The 16,996-nt window shown below is 40.0% G+C and overlaps 1 protein-coding gene across 2 annotated transcripts in view; it reads right to left on the reverse strand.

Annotated features, from left to right (window-relative positions):
• The window catches only part of TXNDC16 (thioredoxin domain containing 16), a 90,675-nt gene that overhangs the window by 71,687 nt on the left and 1,992 nt on the right, over window positions 1-16,996 (reverse strand). For both annotated transcript variants that reach the window (XM_040225863.1, XM_040225862.1), the window contains exons 2-6: window positions 12,885-13,002; window positions 11,594-11,891; window positions 10,331-10,413; window positions 3,658-3,731; window positions 2,782-2,856 (exon numbers count right to left, since the gene is read on the reverse strand). In XM_040225863.1, the coding sequence (XP_040081797.1) occupies window positions 2,782-2,856; window positions 3,658-3,731; window positions 10,331-10,413; window positions 11,594-11,753 (392 nt within the window). In that variant the 5' untranslated portion in view covers window positions 11,754-11,891; window positions 12,885-13,002. The remainder of the gene's footprint in view (window positions 1-2,781; window positions 2,857-3,657; window positions 3,732-10,330; window positions 10,414-11,593; window positions 11,892-12,884; window positions 13,003-16,996) is intronic.

The following is a 16,996-nucleotide window of genomic DNA, read 5'->3' on the forward strand; positions in this document are numbered from 1 at the left end:
TCATGGCATCCGGTCCCATCACTGGGACAGTGCTAGAGGCAAAAGGGGAGGAGAGACACTAACTCCACAAGCTCCATTCCCTTCCCAAACCTCAGAACAGCTCCAGGCCAAAGGCACTGGGTACAGCAGTCATCTCATTCAAGGAGCCCCAAAGAGCTGGCTCCTATCTCTGATGTGAGTGGGCACCTTTCCTCTATGAGGCCTGCTAGACAAAGCCTGCAGCTGCCTGTGTGGTTGGGTCTGGAAGATCCCACAAGGACTGTGACCCAGAGTTGGCCTCCTCACCCTTCACTGGCTACCCCAAAGCCTCAATTCCTTCTCATGGTAAACAAAGGTCCCCTCTGGTCTCACCTCCTGCTTTACATACATTTGAAACGCAGTAAAAACTACCCTCTCCAAACTATCTTGACCTCCCTGCCTGGGCTCATAGTTCCCTCTGCTTCTTCCACCTTTCATTTCTGCACTGAGCAAACCCCTGTTTATCCTTTAAGACCCACCCCAAATGCTTCCTTCAGGAAGGCTTCTTACCAAATATCCACCCTCATTCTAGACCCAAGGAAATATTCTCTACCCTGTTGATGTTTAAGCCCTTATGAAGCTCTGTTTCACTTACTATATAATATTTTCTGTTTATATATCTGTCTTTGCAACAAAATGCTAAATTCTTAGAGGACAGAACTGTATCTTATTCTGTTTTGCATCTCCAATGCCTTACAAGTATCTGGTACATAGCAGGACCCTGGGGAATACTCTATTTGTGGTACTGAAAGTGAAAGTGAAGTCGCTCAGTCGTGTCCAACTCTTTGGGACCCGGTGGACTGTACCCTACCAGGCTTCTCTGTCCATGGGATTCTCCAGGCAAGAGTACTGGAGTGGGTTACCATTTCCTTCTCCAGGGGATCTTCCCGACCCAGGGATCGAACCTGGGTCTCCAGCATTGGAGGCAGACGCTTTAACTTCTGAGCCACCAGGGAAGCCATTTGTGGTATTAGTGTCCTATAAATCAGCTTTTGTACAGCAAAGGAACAGGACACCACAGCAGGATTGAATGACATAAGCCCCACAGGCTACCCAGTTCAGGTAACAGGGTCTCCAGCTGGGGCAGCCTCTCCACATCTACTCCCCAATAGTTTTAAAACCACCTTTGTCATGGAGCTAGCGTGAACCTGCTGCTCCAGAATTTGCTGTCAAACTTGTCAAAGACAAGCTTAGTATCCCCTCCCCCATCCCTTAAAGAACCTTTCTCTGATTCTTCACCCTTATTTCTGGGTCAAAGATAGTCATTAGGTGTCCACTGTAAAAAGAGCATAAATGAGTAAGCTTCTTGAGAACTAATACACCTATGACTTGAATTTTTTGCTAAGCTTTTTATCACCCCCACTATCAAGATAGCCATCCCTTCTTTATCCTGGGACAGCCCAGGAGCTCTTTGGAATTCCTTCTTCAAAAGACCATCTCTTATCACTTACAACTAGCTGTTCAGGCCACAGGCCTCAGGGTTCACAGTTAGCAGAGATTTCTAAAGACTATTCACTAATATTAGTACTGGAACATGTGATAACCGTACCTTTTCACCTTTGAAGTTGAGAATGTCCTGTAACTTAACTTTCACCCAGGGCTTCCCTCATGGGTCAGCAGGTAAAGAATCTGCTTGCAGTGCAGGAGACACAGGAGATGTGAATTTGATTCCTGGGTTGGGAAGATCCCCTGGAGAAGGCAATGGCAACCCACTCCAGTATTCTTGCCTGGAAAATCCCATGGACAGCAGAGTTTGGTGGGCTACAGTCCATAGGGTCACAAAAAGTCAGACATGACTGAGTGACTAACACGAAATTTCACCCAAAGTCTCATTTTTGTGAGAATTAGGTAGAAGAGAAGGAAGATGGGAGCCACGCAGAAAACAAGATACTCAATGTCAGAAAAGGTCTCAGTGGCAAAAGAACCACAGTAAATGTTAAATTGAAAAAGTCCATGCAAAGTCATGTCCTGAAAAGTCATACCTGTTAGCTCTGTCACCAAAGATATTACTGCTTCATTTGAGGAGGAATGGACTCCAGGTGAGACTGAATCCCTGGCCTAATGATTCCATGCTAGGAGAATTAAATTAGATTCACTCACTCAATAAACATTCAATATGTGCTGAGGATATCTGAAATGTTTCTGTACTTACTGAGCAGGCACAGAGCTACAGACTCCAGAAAAAAAATCAGGCAGGGGTGAAAAGGAGGCTAGACACTTCAAAAACCCTAGTAGGAGCAGCAAAGCTGAGCTTCTGACCTGGTAAAATCCTCACTCCACAGACAGAATCAAAGGCAAGAGCAATACTATGATCCAGGTGGCCAGGTTGTACCATTTCCTATTTTTATGCAGAATATTTCCATGTTTCTGTATGCTTTGCCATTCAAGAAATTATAAATACCCTACATGGGAAAACAGGCTTCCCTTGTGGCTCAGCTGGTAAAGAATCTGCCTGCAATGTGGGAGTCCTGGGCTTGATCCCCAGTTGGGAAGATCCCCTGGAGAAGGGAAAGGCTACCGAGTCCAGTATCCTTGCCTGGAGAATTCCATGGACTATTTAGTCCATGGGGTCGCAAAGAGTCAGACAAGACTGAGCAACTTTCACTTCACTACGTGGGAAAACAGACAAGCAATATGTATAAAACTGATGCTTACAAATATAATGTTAAGGCCCTAAAGTATTACAAAGGATTGCAATTGTCTGAAATGAAATCAATAGATAAATAACAAATGAATAAGTGAACAAGTGCCCCCTGAACTTACAAGAGAACATGAGCAACGATAGCATCCACGTCAAACAAGGTATCCGTTGGGAATTCTCTCAGTGGTATGTTGCCCCTGTAAAGCATTACAGAAAGATTTCCTTAGCATGCAATTCACTTGTGGCTCTAACACACGGACTGGAAGTTCTTTGATGTTAGAACCTGTGTCTTATCCACTATCTGATGCACCTACCAGAGCACTGGTCATCACACACACTCAAATACTTGCTATACACACCTCATAGACAGGCTCACTTTGAAAAGCTTAGGCTCTGTGGTTAGCAAAGAGACTGGGAAAAAACCTGAGTCCCAACAAGGCTTCCTCCCAGCCTCCCTGTCTCATAGCATACACAGATGCCCCCAAATGGGCTGGGAAGGAGACAAGCAGAAGAGACAGAAGGGTCCTTAGCAGCAAGTCCTGGAGGAGAAAGGACCTGTCCCTACTTCCTAGGCCAAATCCCAAGAGTTTGCTGACTCAGATTAGCAGACCCCAGTATGGAGAAATCTATAACCTGGAAATCTGTAGACCCATCAAAAATAAAGCAGTAAGGCATTTATTTCACACCTAACCTGACATATCTACCTAGAACATTACATATCCTAAGTGCTTGCTTACCAGGTATTTGCAGTCAAAGCTTACATAAGATTCTCATATAATATCCAAAACCACCCTGACAGTTAAGTATCATTCTCTTCAATCTATAGATTGGGAAGCCAACGTGGAGGTAACAAATTTATTACTTAGACTCTTTTGCTAAGCTTCATATGATCCCCACTACACAGAGCTTCCTTCTGGCTTCGTGACATTTTGTATACTTGAATATTTTAGAGGTATAGCTTTATATTTATCCATCCCAGTGAAAAAAAACTAGTTTACCTGAATAAATATGCTTTCATCAAATCCTTTTCACTTCCACAGTATTTCGATGTTTCTTCCGTGACACAATTAACCTTTAAAAGATTATATTTAACACTTAAGAGTGTAGAGCAAATGGCAGAGTTTCTTGGTTAGGGAAACACAAAGGAAAGTTAAATAGTGCAGTGTATCTCCAGATCACATTTCTTATTTTACTTTTTTTTTCTGGTTTATATGCTGTAACTGCTCACTTATTCAACTGCTTGAGGGAACCCAGAGAAAGAAACCCAGAGAAAAGTTTCTATACCAAAGAGTTATATTTAATCATACACAATTCAATTCAATCTTATGAAGGAAGTAGGAGGCAATGACGTAGAAAAGGAAGGAAACAATAAAGGCAAGACAAAAAAATCATGGGCAAAAGCCAGGAAACAGAGAAGTGAATGGTAAGTTGGAACCACAGAAGCATCTCAGTAGCTGGAACACAGGCATGACAGATACTGCTGGTTCCCCACCACAAATCCATCTCACTCTTTTTGCTTCACTAGTAGAATGTCACTAATAGCAAGTGCCCCCATTAAAAGACTTTTCCAGACTCCCCCAAAAGCTAAGGATAGCTACATAATGTTAGGAGAAGTCATAGGTTTGGCATTCCTAGAAGGGTCTTCGGAGAAGGCAATGGTACCCCACTCCAGTACTCTTGCCTGGAAAATCCATGGATGGAAAAGCCTGGTAGGCGGCAGTCCATGAGGTCGCTAAGAATCGGACACAACTGAGCGACTTCACTTTCATTTTTCTCTTTCATGCATTGGAGAAGGAAATGGCAACCCACCCCAGTATTCTTGCTGGAGAATCCCAGGGACGGTGGAGCCTGATGGGCTGCCATCTACGGGGTTGCACAGAGTCAGACACAACTGAAGCGACTTAGCAGCTTAGCAGAAGGGTCTTAAAGGAGGTTGTCTGATATTCACGCTCTTCTCACTCTTTGCTGACAAAGAAAAAAACCTAACAAGCCAGGTAGGCACCAGTGGTCATCATGGGCCCTAAAGCATCCTTAAAGGAGAAATCCTTGCTAAGGATGGTGCAACAGAAAGAACGAGTCTGAGTCCCTGATGATTTTAGAGCAGCCACAACACTCTCGATAGCTTACAATGAAGACTCTGTGAAAAGCATGAGGACGATCCTGGCAGCAACATGCAGATAAAATGGAAGGCATGAGAGCACAAAGGCAAGGAAGCCAGTTGACAGAATATCACATCGGTACAGGTCAAAGCTTCCCTCGTAGCTCAGTCGGTAAAGAATCTGCCTGCAAAGCGGGAGACCTGGGTTCCATTCCTGGGTCAGGAAGGTCCTCTGGAGAAGGAAATGGCAACCCACTCCAGTATTCTTGCCTGGAAAATTCCACAGAGGAGCCTGGCAGGCTACAGCCCATGGGGTTGCAAGAGTCGGATACGACTTAGCGACTAAACCACCACCACCACCACCACCACCACCACAGGTCAAGAAGGGCTTCCCTGGTGACTCAGAGCGTAAAGAATTCACCTGCAATGTGGGAGACTAGGTTGGATCCCTGGGTCAGGAAGATCTCTTAGAGGAGGCATGGCAACCCACTCCAGTATTCAGGTCTGGAGAATCCCATAGACAGAGGAGCCTGGCAGGCTACAATCCATATGGTTGCAAGGAGCGGGACACCACTGAGTGACTAATACTTTCACTTTCACAGGTAAAGGATGATGGGGGCCTGAAGTAAAGCAGAAAAAGACAGAAGAAATTCAAGAGACTTTTCACAAATACAGAAAGTAAAACTAAGAAGACTGAGCATATAATATGCACCATGGGACACAGAGGGGAAGGAAAGAGAGAATGAAGAGGCTGTCAGACAGGGCAAGTGGGTTGCCTGCAAAATAACTTACCAAAACTAAGGTTGGAGGAACAGTTAGTACTTTGTTTAGGATTCTGTTAAATCTGCATTTTTTTTTACTGGGTTTTTGGTTGTTTTTGGTTTTGTTTTCAGGTTAACTTTAATGGAGTTTGAGGAAGCACAGTGACAAGTGGAAAAGCTACATTTGTTTTATTTTTCAAACAGCTACTAAAAGAGAACTGATACCCAGAAAAGATATGAGGAATAGAGAACCAGAATTAAAAGTCAGAGTACAGTCATATCCAATAGCCATGAATTTTACTGTAATTAAAAAAAATTTTTTTTAAGTCAGAGCATAGGGGATGGTTGATATTATGATAACAGATTTGTGCCTTCATTCACTCAAAACACATTTGAACACCTATCATATGTTAGTCACTATTCTCTTCATTGGGAGCACAGTTAGGTTCCAAATTAAAATCTTTCTCTTTAGAACTCATATTCTAAAAGCAGAGATAGACATTTAAAAACTAAATAATATGTAATGTTAAGTACTATGAAGGAAAAAAAAACTTACTATGGGGATAGTGTATGACAGGACATGTTAGGTAAGAAGGCTTACCTTCATCAAAGAAGGATTCTCTGAGGATGTAACATGTGAACAAAGAAGTGAAGTAACAGAGTGATGGATGCAAATATATAAATATGTGGAAGAGATGAGGGGGAAATACTTGCAAAGGCCTTATGGAAATACACATCTAGCAGGTTGAAGTAACAAAAAGACAACTAGCAAGTGTCAGGAACAAACTGAGGAAGGGGGAGGAACAGAAAGTGAGATAAAAGGAAGTCAGTATCCAAAGAGGAGTTTCGATTTTAACACAACTGTAATGGGAAGCCTTTCTGAGATCGGATACATTTGCTTACGTGTGGAGAAGGGTTTGGTGAGACAAAAGTGAAAGGAGAAAGGCCAAATAGGCAGCTGTTGTGGTTTCCCAGAGGAGAAGTGAGGATGTTTGGACAAGATACTGGAAATGAAGATACCGGAAGTGGTCAAGTATGCATGGTTTTGATAGTAGAACCTGAGTGAAAGTGAAAGTCACTCAGTCGTGTCAGACTCTTTGCAACTCTATGACTGTACAGTCCATGGAATTCTCCCGGTCAGAATACTGGAGTGGGCAGCCTTTCCCTTCTCCAAGGGATCTTCCCAACCCAGGGATTGAACCCAGGTCTCTCGTATTGCAGGCAGATTCTTTACCAGCTGAGCCACAAGGGAAGCCTAAGAATACAAGAGTGGATATCCTATTCCTTGTCCAGCGGATCTTCCTGACCCAGGAATTGAACCGGGGTCTCCTTCATTGGAGGCGGATTCTTTACCAGTTGAGCTACAAGGGAAGTAGAACCTGAAGAACTTATTAATGGATTGGTTATGATAGAAAAAAGATGACCTAAAGGTTTTTTGCTTTTAAATCTACATTGAAAAAGTAATATAGTCATACCAGCTTTCTTTTGGTTATTATTTGCATGATATAGTATTTTTCCTTTATTTACTTTGAGAGTTTCTAAAGCCTTGAAGATGCATTTCTAAATATCTTACAATTGGGTTTGGTTATTGTTCCCAGCCTGATAATCGTTTTCTTAACTGGAACATTTAGTCCATTTATAATTTAGTGTTTTCTTCATCTACATCTGCCTAAAGAAATCTTAACTTTTGAAGACAATCTCAAAATGCTACTTTTTGTGACGTCTTTCCCAATACCATAATATGACGTCCACTTCGATAATCATGTAAGATTTCTTTCTTTTAAACCTCTACAGCATTTTATTTGTACCTCTTATAATGACCAAGTTCTGCCAGTTATTAAAATGGTCTGCAGAAATTCTCTGGCAGTACAGTGGTTAGGACTCCAAGCTTTCACTGCCTAGGGCCCAGATTCAATCCTTGGTCAGGGAGCTAAGATTCCCAAAGGTATGCAGCGTAACCAGAAAAAAAAAAAGAAAAAAAAGGTCTGTGAATGTGTTTTGGATATCTACTCTCCAAAGAAAAAGATCTTAGTCATTTTCTTATCTTGAGAAATGGAGTATTTCCTGCCGTATCAGTAAACAAAGGATGTCACGGTCATCAATGATGGCAGCCACCACCGAAGGTGAGCCCTGAGAAAACTCAGGATGGGAAAATATAGGATACTGGCACCAGATAGCTGAGGTACATATCAAAGGAATGATTTCAGTGAGCTCGGACTCTTGCATATTCCCATACACAGAAAAGCGCTAAATTCCTTAACTTGAGATATCTGATTTTCCGTTAATTAACAGCAATCAATTTTGACATTCAAACTACCTGCCCTTTTTGGCAAAACTCCTACAAAATCTGGTTGCCCCTGTCAACTCCTCGGAGCTCTTCTCTCAGGGTTACTTGAGGTGCTGGCTCCTGGGTTTTAAGTCCTAAAAAGTCCCTCCTAGGAAAACATAACTCTCAACTTTTAGGTTGTGAATATTTTTTAAGTCTACAATCCAATAAGAGGCTAAATAATAGTGAGCTCGTTTCAATCTCATAAACATGAGTATCTACTATGTACCAGGGACTGAGCTAGGTACTCGAGGTCTAGGTCTATCTCTTTCACCATAGTTTCCTTTCCACACAACTTAAAGTCCTCAACTATAAAAGCTTTATGAACTGTTAGTTCATAAAGGTGATCTTTAGGCATGAACCTTCATATTCTACTCCAGTTAGCAGACACATAGTTACTAGTCATTAGTTTACTGACTGCTAGATAAACAGTATGATTATCCCTTTGGAGTGTCATACCACTCCAGTATTTTGTTTCTAAATCTCAATTTTTGTTCAAAGCTTGACACCATTTCTATTCTAGAGAATAAACTGATTCACAGTTAATCAAGACCCTGAGACCTCTATACAAAGAAAACTGACATTTTAAAAAAAAAGATTTTTTTTTTAAGGTATATACATGCATGCTTAGTTGCTTAGTCGTGTCCAATTCTTTGTGATTTTTGGACTATAGCCCATCAGGCTCCTCTGTCCACAGGATTTTTCAGGCAAGAATACTGTAGTGGGTTGCCATTTCCTTCTCCAAGGAATATAACTATGATATAATAAGAAATATATATTTGGTCTCTACCCCTCGTTCCTGACACAGAACTCCTGGTGGTGGTTATGGTGGTTCAGTTGCTAAGTCATGTCTGACGCTTGCAACCCCAGAGACTGTATCCCACCAGGCTCCTCTGTCCGTGGGATTTCCAGGCAAAAATACCGGTGTGGACTGCCATTTCCTCCTCCAGGGGATGTTCTTGACCTAGGGATCAAACCCAGGTCTCCTGCCCTGCAGCGGTCTTCCGCATTGTAGGCATATTCTTTACTGACTGAGCCACTAGGGAAGCACCTAAAACCCTGTAATTTCCTGAATGATGGAGTGGTAGGAGTATCTTTTGTTCTAATATTTGGTCCTTTAACCCCAAATATAAGAGTTTCTAAAACCCCTGGAATCTCTGGTAGTGATAAGAGTGTCTGTCTGTATGCAAATGAAATGACTGGCAGTTGGGGCCCCTAGATAGCTTCAGGAAGGGGGCTGGTTGCCAGCAAAAGGCAAGATTAGAGAGTGGTAACTTTCAGCCCCACTTGCCAGCTCCTGCACTTGAGACTCTTCCAGATCTTGCCCATGTATTTCTTCTTGGCCATTCCTGAGATTTCCTTTATAAGAAGCCAGTAACAGTTAAGGAAAGTCTTTCCCTGAGTTCTGTGAGTCACTGTAGCCAATTATGGACCCTGAGGATGGGGTTGTGAGAACCCCCATCTGTAGCCAAGTTCTACAGAAGTCGTAGGAAACCTGGGGATCTCACTCCCTGTGACTGACATCTGAAGTGAGAGCAATCTCACAGGACTGCACCCTTCCCCTGAGGGGTCTGTGCTAATGCTGGGTTGTTGGTGTCAGACCTGCTTGGTGTGGAAAACACACACATTTGGTGTCAGAAGTGTTCTGTGGTGAGAGTGAAGTTTCCCTTTAAAAGTCACAGTCAGTTAACTTTTCTATGTTTCCTGCCCTGGGAACTCAAGCTGCAGGGATCAAGAGGGACAGTAGCCATCTCTCAAAGGAGGAAGGTTAATGAACTAGAAAAGAATAAACGTACACAGAAAGTCAGGGAGACACTGATCTGAAAGAATTTAATAATCATTAGGTAATTAATCATTCTACTTTCTGAGGTACAAATTCTAAGTTTAAACTAAGTGAAAGGCTCATGAAGCCATTTAAACCACGATGCATCTGGAAATTTTCCATAATACTCCACAGCAAGTTTGAACACTTTTTGAGAAATTAAATATGTAATTTCAAATTAGGTTGTCTTAACATTTTTCTAAAAATAAATATGACAACCACAACATAAGCAATTATAAAGATAGAATATGAAAGAAAAAACAAAAACATACACTTCAATAACTTCAATTTTGACACCTCAGTTTGTGCTAATACAAATGTTTTAATAGTTATGAATATCTATTATGATATATTTCTTAGGCAAAATAAAAAGAGCCTATATACAAGACTGAAAAAATGACACTATAGCTCCAACAGAATGCTTTACAAAATAAAGCTCTAAGAATTTTAAATAGCTTTTCCCTCTGTATTTGTACTAATTTGTACAATAATTTGGAACCATCTATACTTCTGCTTATTCTTATGAAAAAAAAAGATAGAAAAAATATTTTTCCAGTTTGAAAAAAGATGTGAAACAACATATTATTTTTAGATACTCACTCTTAGGTCACACAGCTGTAAAATGTTTGTCACTAATAATTTATTAACATAAATATGTTTTTACCTTTGCTACTGAAATTCCATAGTCCTGGAGAGGTTTAGCAGCCTCATTCAGTTCTTCAAGAAACATAGAAGTTCTTGGAGACTCTAAAATAAGAAATGTTTTATGAATGTTTTATAACTTGCCCCTTAGGAAAAATGAATTTTTAAAATTCAAGCCAAAAGCTGCAAACTGCAAAAGAAATATATTAGTTTGCTCAACTACTATGCAACAACAAATAAGTAACTCAACAAACCCAATGACATATTTTTGTACCCTATTTCCTATTGCCTCATTATTCTTATTTCTAATATTTTTATCATGAAATATTTTCATTTTGTGACCTTAAAAGCTTTCTAAACATAAACTGGACAAATAAATGTTTAATTTAAATGGAACAGTTGTCATTATTTTTCCAAGTTTAATACTATACACAGCACACATGTACAAAAATTTCAAAATGATTTTAACATACCATTTTCAAACCCTAGTTATAATAAAGTGTTAGTCACTCAGTCGTGCCTGACTCTTTGTGACCCTATGGACTGTAGCCCGCCAGGCTCTTCTATCCATGGAGTTCTCTAGGCAAGAATACTGGAGTGGGTTGCCAAGAGATCTTCCCAACCCAGGGTTTGAACCCAGGTCTCCTGCATTGGAGGCAAACTCTTTACCTTCTAAGCCACCAGAGAAACCCTATAAGGGAGCCAACAAATATGTGAATTCACTTACTAATTCCAAGAATGGTATTTTTTAAGGCACGAGAAATTTTAATAGAACCATGACAATGATCAGTTATGTTCAATAGCTGTATTAATTAATTCAGTATAATTAACAGTATGGTTAAAGCAGAGTATTAAACTTAAGCATCAGTATTACTATATTTAAAGTTTTAAAACACTTTAAAAATATTTACATGCTAAAAATATCAAAATGTTTACTTTTAGAAATGACGATGAAATGATATTACTCATAGCTAATTCTCACCTAGTATTTGCTATGGATTAGGGACATGAACTAAGTCACTTAATCATCACAACAAATTTATAAAGCACACACAACTTCCTCATTATGGATGACAAAAAAGACACACAGAGAGATTAAGTGACTTGACCCAGGTCACACAACAGGTGAAGAAGCAAAGTCAGGATTCAAACCTAGGTAGGCATATCACACTAGCAGCTTTAAAGCACATTTTATTAATCCTGACAATAAGTTCTCTCTGAGCATAATGATTAACCACCAATAGAAACATCACAAAAATCATATTAAAATATAAAAAGTACTTACCAGCTTGACAAAAATAAACTAAGGTGGCTTTTCCTGGTTGCAATGTACTGAAGAATGTCTGAGGACTCAGCTCTGGAGAGTCTACCGCTGATGTATAAAAAATGCACATCATGACAAAAGAGATGCCAGCTCTAAACACACTGAACCTGGAAGACGTCATCAGCTGCGGCTGTATACAGACAGAAGAATCTATTTTTTTCACTGCTGTGTTCTGTTGCCCAGGACAATACCTGGTAAGCGTAGGTATTCGGCAAAGCTGTGCCCCAGGAATTTGTTAAATGAATGAATGAAGTAAAATCTGTAAAAAGAATAATATAAGAAATTCGTCTCAGGTTTGATTTTGCTAATACTTTACTATTTCCTTCTAGTACAAATGTGAGAGGGGATGATATATAATGACATTGATTTGATACTTCTATTAATTTTTGATACAAAAGATATCAAAGATATCTGGAAAACACAATACTAAGTATATTATGTTTAACAGCTATTTACTGGTGTGTGTGTGTGCTCAGTTGTGTCTGACTCTTTGTGAACCTTTAAACTGTATAGTCCACTAGGCTCCTCTATCCATGGGATTTTTCAGGCAAGAATACTGGAGTGGGGTGCCACTTTCTCTTCCAGGGGATCTTCCCAACTTCAGGGATCAAATCTGAGTCTCCTGCATCTCTGCATTGCAGGGGGATTTTTACCACTGAACCATCAGGGAAGCCCCACTTACTGGTGTGTGTTAAGCCGTCATTTCTAAGGATTCTAAAATTAATTCTCAAACATTACTCAATCCATTTTTTTTAAACAGGGCATTTAATCATTCTCTACCTAGAGTGGATTTACAATTAATACTCAAATAGCAATTAAAACCACTGACATGAAAATGAGATCCAAAATATATGTCTATATTCTTTTTACTTTAAATCCTCTAGAATAGGGGTCCATAATCTCTGGGATCTAATGCCTGATGATCTGAGGTGGAGCTGATATAGTAATTATAGAAATAAAGTGCATAATAAATGTAATACATTTGAATCATCTTGAAACCACCCTTCCTGCCCCTCACCCCCATACATGGAAAACTTGTTTTCCACGAAACTGGTCCCTGGCACCAAAAAGGTTGGGGTCACCTACCCTAGAGGATATCTACTGAAACTATTTAAGAACATTCCTTCCAAATATACATTTAGTAACTTTTGATGGATTTAAACAGTTTAGAAAAGCAAGTAGGTCCTTCAACTCATATTTTAATTCAGTTCTAGTCTATATATCATCTTATCTTCTTTCATGCTGTACTTACTCCCACGCTGTTCTCTGTGTCCACTGTCAGTTCTCTTTTCTTATACTTTTGCTACTTTCAAATTTCTTTTGAACAATTTCTTCTTTGGGGAAGCTTTTCTACTGCTGATATATTTTATCTACATTTAAAAGAACATAGTTTGGGGAAATTAGTTTTTATATTAAACATCATACTTTTAGAAAGTAAAGACACACCAACAGGTATAGGTGAGAATTTTAATTTAATTTCAAATAGATTCCTTATCTTTTAAGCAAAAGATCACTATGTCAAAACAGGAGACAGGAAAAAAAAAAGTAGCAAGAATTACTCATAAGGATAGGAGTGGAACTTTTCAGTAAAGAATGAAGAGATTAAAGAATGAAAAATTTAGGGGAAAAAAATCATACTAAATTAGACATTTATCATTTCAGTGGTCATGAAGACCATTTACTCTTCAATTTAACATTTCAGGGGTAATGAGAAACAATTTAGTTCTCAATTTACAATAGAGCTGATAAACTAAAACCCCATATACCTTGCTTTTTCAACACTATAAGCACTAAGGTTGTCTCACACAACAGTTTAACAGCTACTGTGCAAAGTGCTTGGCTTTTTTTTCTTCTGTCACAATCACTGAAAACACTCAGATGGTGGCTGTTTGTCAGCATAGGTCCCAGATGGGGTACAGCCCAGAGAACCCCCAGGTGGTATGCAATGAATATATGACATAGGAAGAAATACCATAGGTTTGTTGTGTTAAACCACTGAGATTGGTGTGGCAGGGGGTGGATTACTGCAGCATAATCTAGTTTATCTTCACCAGTATATAAATCACAAGTGAGGTGCTGCCTTAACAAGAACCCCACACATAGATAGGCTCAGGGGCCAAGCAGCAGGAAACTGTTCTGAGACTACTCATGGAAACTTTTTCTCTTCGAGGAAACACAGAGACATGACCTCAACAAATGATTCGTGTTAAGGAATAACAAAACATTTGATATAACTGTCGCTACAATAATTTGGAAGTGAGAAGTATCTAATGAATTTATGAGCAGGTAGTTAGGTTCATGTGGCTAAAGAACTTATTTATGACCCTAAGAGAAGAGGCTGGAAGAGAGAAGATGAGTAGTATGTGATAGCTGCTGTTGATTACGTTTAACGAGGAAATAAAAGAAAGGTACTCAAAGAAGCACCACCATCTAAAAGTCTAGCTGTTCAAAACTTAAAACAATTCCTAAGTCCCCACCTTTGCAGGGTCAGGAAACACACTGACAAAACTGCTCAGCCACAGAAAAAAAGCCATATTCTCCAAAGTCCAACTTCAGATGTGGCCAAAGATGATAAAAATCAAAGGATCTCTTGCAAGCCAAAGCCAAGGACCATAAAGATCTATGCTCTAGGGCATGTGCTAGAATGTTAACTGTCCCTGGTCTACAGGAGAAGGCAATGGCACCCACTCCAGTCCTCCTGCCTGGAGAATCCCATGCACAGAGGAGCCTGGTGGGCGGCAGTCCATGGGGTCGCAAAGAGTCAGACACGACTGAGCGACTTCACTTTCACTTTTCACTTTCATGCATTGGAGAAGGAAATGGTAACCCACTCCAGTGTTCTCGCCTGGAGAATCCCAGGGACGGCGGAGCCTGGTGGGCTGCCGTCTCTGGGGTCGCACAGAGTCGGACACGACTGAAGCGACTTAGCGGCAGCAGCAGCAGCAGCAGCAGCACTGGTCTACAATAATGAGAAAAACACAGAAATTGACTATAAATGTTTAGCAGCTTTTATAGCAATTTCACAAAGTAAATCTGTGGGCTAGTCAAACGTTAACTAGTCATTTGATATGCTTTTTTATTTCATTTTTCTTATACTTTGAGCCCTAGCAACATCTGTCCAGCAAGGTTCCAAAAACGCTACAGTTCAGTGTCTGGTTTATGTCTTCCATTCTTCTCCTCTTCAAATATTATTAATAAGGACACGTATTGTAGTTATATGTCCCTACAACTACTCTATGAATTCAACAGTGTAAGGGAAACAGATAACTTATGAAGTCCAGAGAGCATGGCTACTAAGCATTACTCAGAGATCCCAGACTTTGAGCATGACACAGTGACTGAATGGGAGTTAGGGGTTATCTCCACAGAGAAGAGCCAAGGATGAAGTACATATAGTAAGAAGAATATAGTTGTTGTTTAGTCACTAAGTCGTGCCTGACTCTTTGGGACCCCACAGACTGTAGCCTGCCAGGCTCCTCTATCCATGGGACTTCCTAGGAAAGAAGACTGGAGTAGGTTGCCATTTCCTTCTCCAGGGAATCTTCCTGACCCAGGGATTGAACCCACGTCTCCTGTATTGGCAGACGGATTCTTTGAAGTACATATAGGAAGGAGAATGTCTACTCACAGAAATGGTAGAGTGTCCAAATGTTTCTAGGTCTCTACATGTGTTAAAATTCTACTTCCCCACTTCCTCGAGTAACATATGGCCATGACTTGATTTGGCCAATGAAATGTGTAAAGTATCATATGTAACTTCCAAAAGCTTTTAAAAGTCAATGTGTATGTGTCATGATACACTTTGTCTCTGTCACAAGGATTGAAAACACTCAAACTGTTAAATCAAGTCTCAGGAAGAGGGCAACATGGGACAAGGCTCCCAGCCTACTAGTGTTAAAATAAACATCTTGCTTTAAACTTTTAAAGATTTAGGGTTGTTATTACACTATAACCCAACCTAGCCCTATTTGTTTTAGTAACAGCTAAGAAGAGAGTGACTTGAACATAAAAACATATCCTAGATCTTAAAGGAATATATTTCAAAGAATTCACAAGAAGTTGACCCAATTTCAAGTTAGGAAATTTTAAAAGGGAAGATGACTCTAAAATGCAACTGACTGTTACCACAACCAGTGCCAATATGAAAAGAAAATGAACTCATGTGCAAATATTTGCCAATACTACACACAGACACCTCCCCACTAAGTGCAGACTCTTAGCCTTTGGATCTGGAAAGAGCCCTTAGTTCTTCAATATGATGCTCCTGGCTAAATAATCAGAGTTAGTATGTAAGATGTAACTTCTGCCTCATCCCTAAACTATAAACAAGTATGCATGCACAGGTCATTTAAAAGTTGGGAAAAAGTATGTGACATTTAACCAAGGACAAATACAAGAGGATGACAAACACTGTAAGACAGGATGCGTGAAGTTTTAGTATAAAAAGGGCTAAAGCTTGTAAATAAAATGTTAACGGCAACAGAAGTCTGTTTTGCTCAGCACCAGAATTCTGAGAAAGGAGGAGGAAGAACCTCAGAAGCAAAACACTGATCCTCCTGCTAGTGAGAGGTGTAGACAGGATTTGCCCTTCTGTGCAGATGGAGCAGATGATGGCCCTTTTCAGTTGAAGCAATCTCATCTGGGAACTGAGTCCCATATATAACACTTGGCAAACAGTTCTTCTCCTTTCAAAGACCACTGTGCTAATCTCCTCTCCCAAAACAACAATATTCAACCATTGTGCATCAGGGACACATTTCAAATTTTAGGTTTTCCAGGCACAAGCTTTTCTAGAAGACCCTTGGTTAGTTTCCTCTGTAAAGGCCTAAATTCCCCTTATCATTAAACATAAAACTAACAGTTTCCCATTTTGAGAAAGAGGAAATCAGCAACTCTAAACATTAAACAAAGATCTGTAGGCATCATTCTCTGGTAAAAGCCACACTTCATATTCTGCAACAAATGGGGCATATAATACTTGAAAAGTTCCTGTAAGAACATCCTGTCAAAAATTAGCTTACTTACAGTTTAACACTGCTATTAGAGAACAGAACCTGTTCACTGAACCAGCCTCCAATAAAATGCTGATTAGATCTCATAAATGATAAATCTCACAGTTTATCATTAATGACCCAAAGGAGGCAATAAAAGGAGTCAACACATCTCCACATAAAGTTTCCCCGAGGGAGTGAGGCAAATTTTCTATCTACACCTCCCCATATACATGGCCCCAAAAAGGAAGGAGAAAAAGATGACTATCCCGATTTCCTATGACTCTGAAATTAAAAAAAAAAAAAAATCTCACAAGCAAAGATGTGAAACGAGTATGTGTGTGTGTGCTCAGTTGTGTCCAACTCTTTGCAA

Source organism: Oryx dammah, unplaced genomic scaffold, assembly GCF_014754425.2.
Source record: "Oryx dammah isolate SB20612 unplaced genomic scaffold, SCBI_Odam_1.1 HiC_scaffold_26, whole genome shotgun sequence".
In the NCBI taxonomy this organism is placed as follows: domain Eukaryota; kingdom Metazoa; phylum Chordata; class Mammalia; order Artiodactyla; family Bovidae; genus Oryx; species Oryx dammah.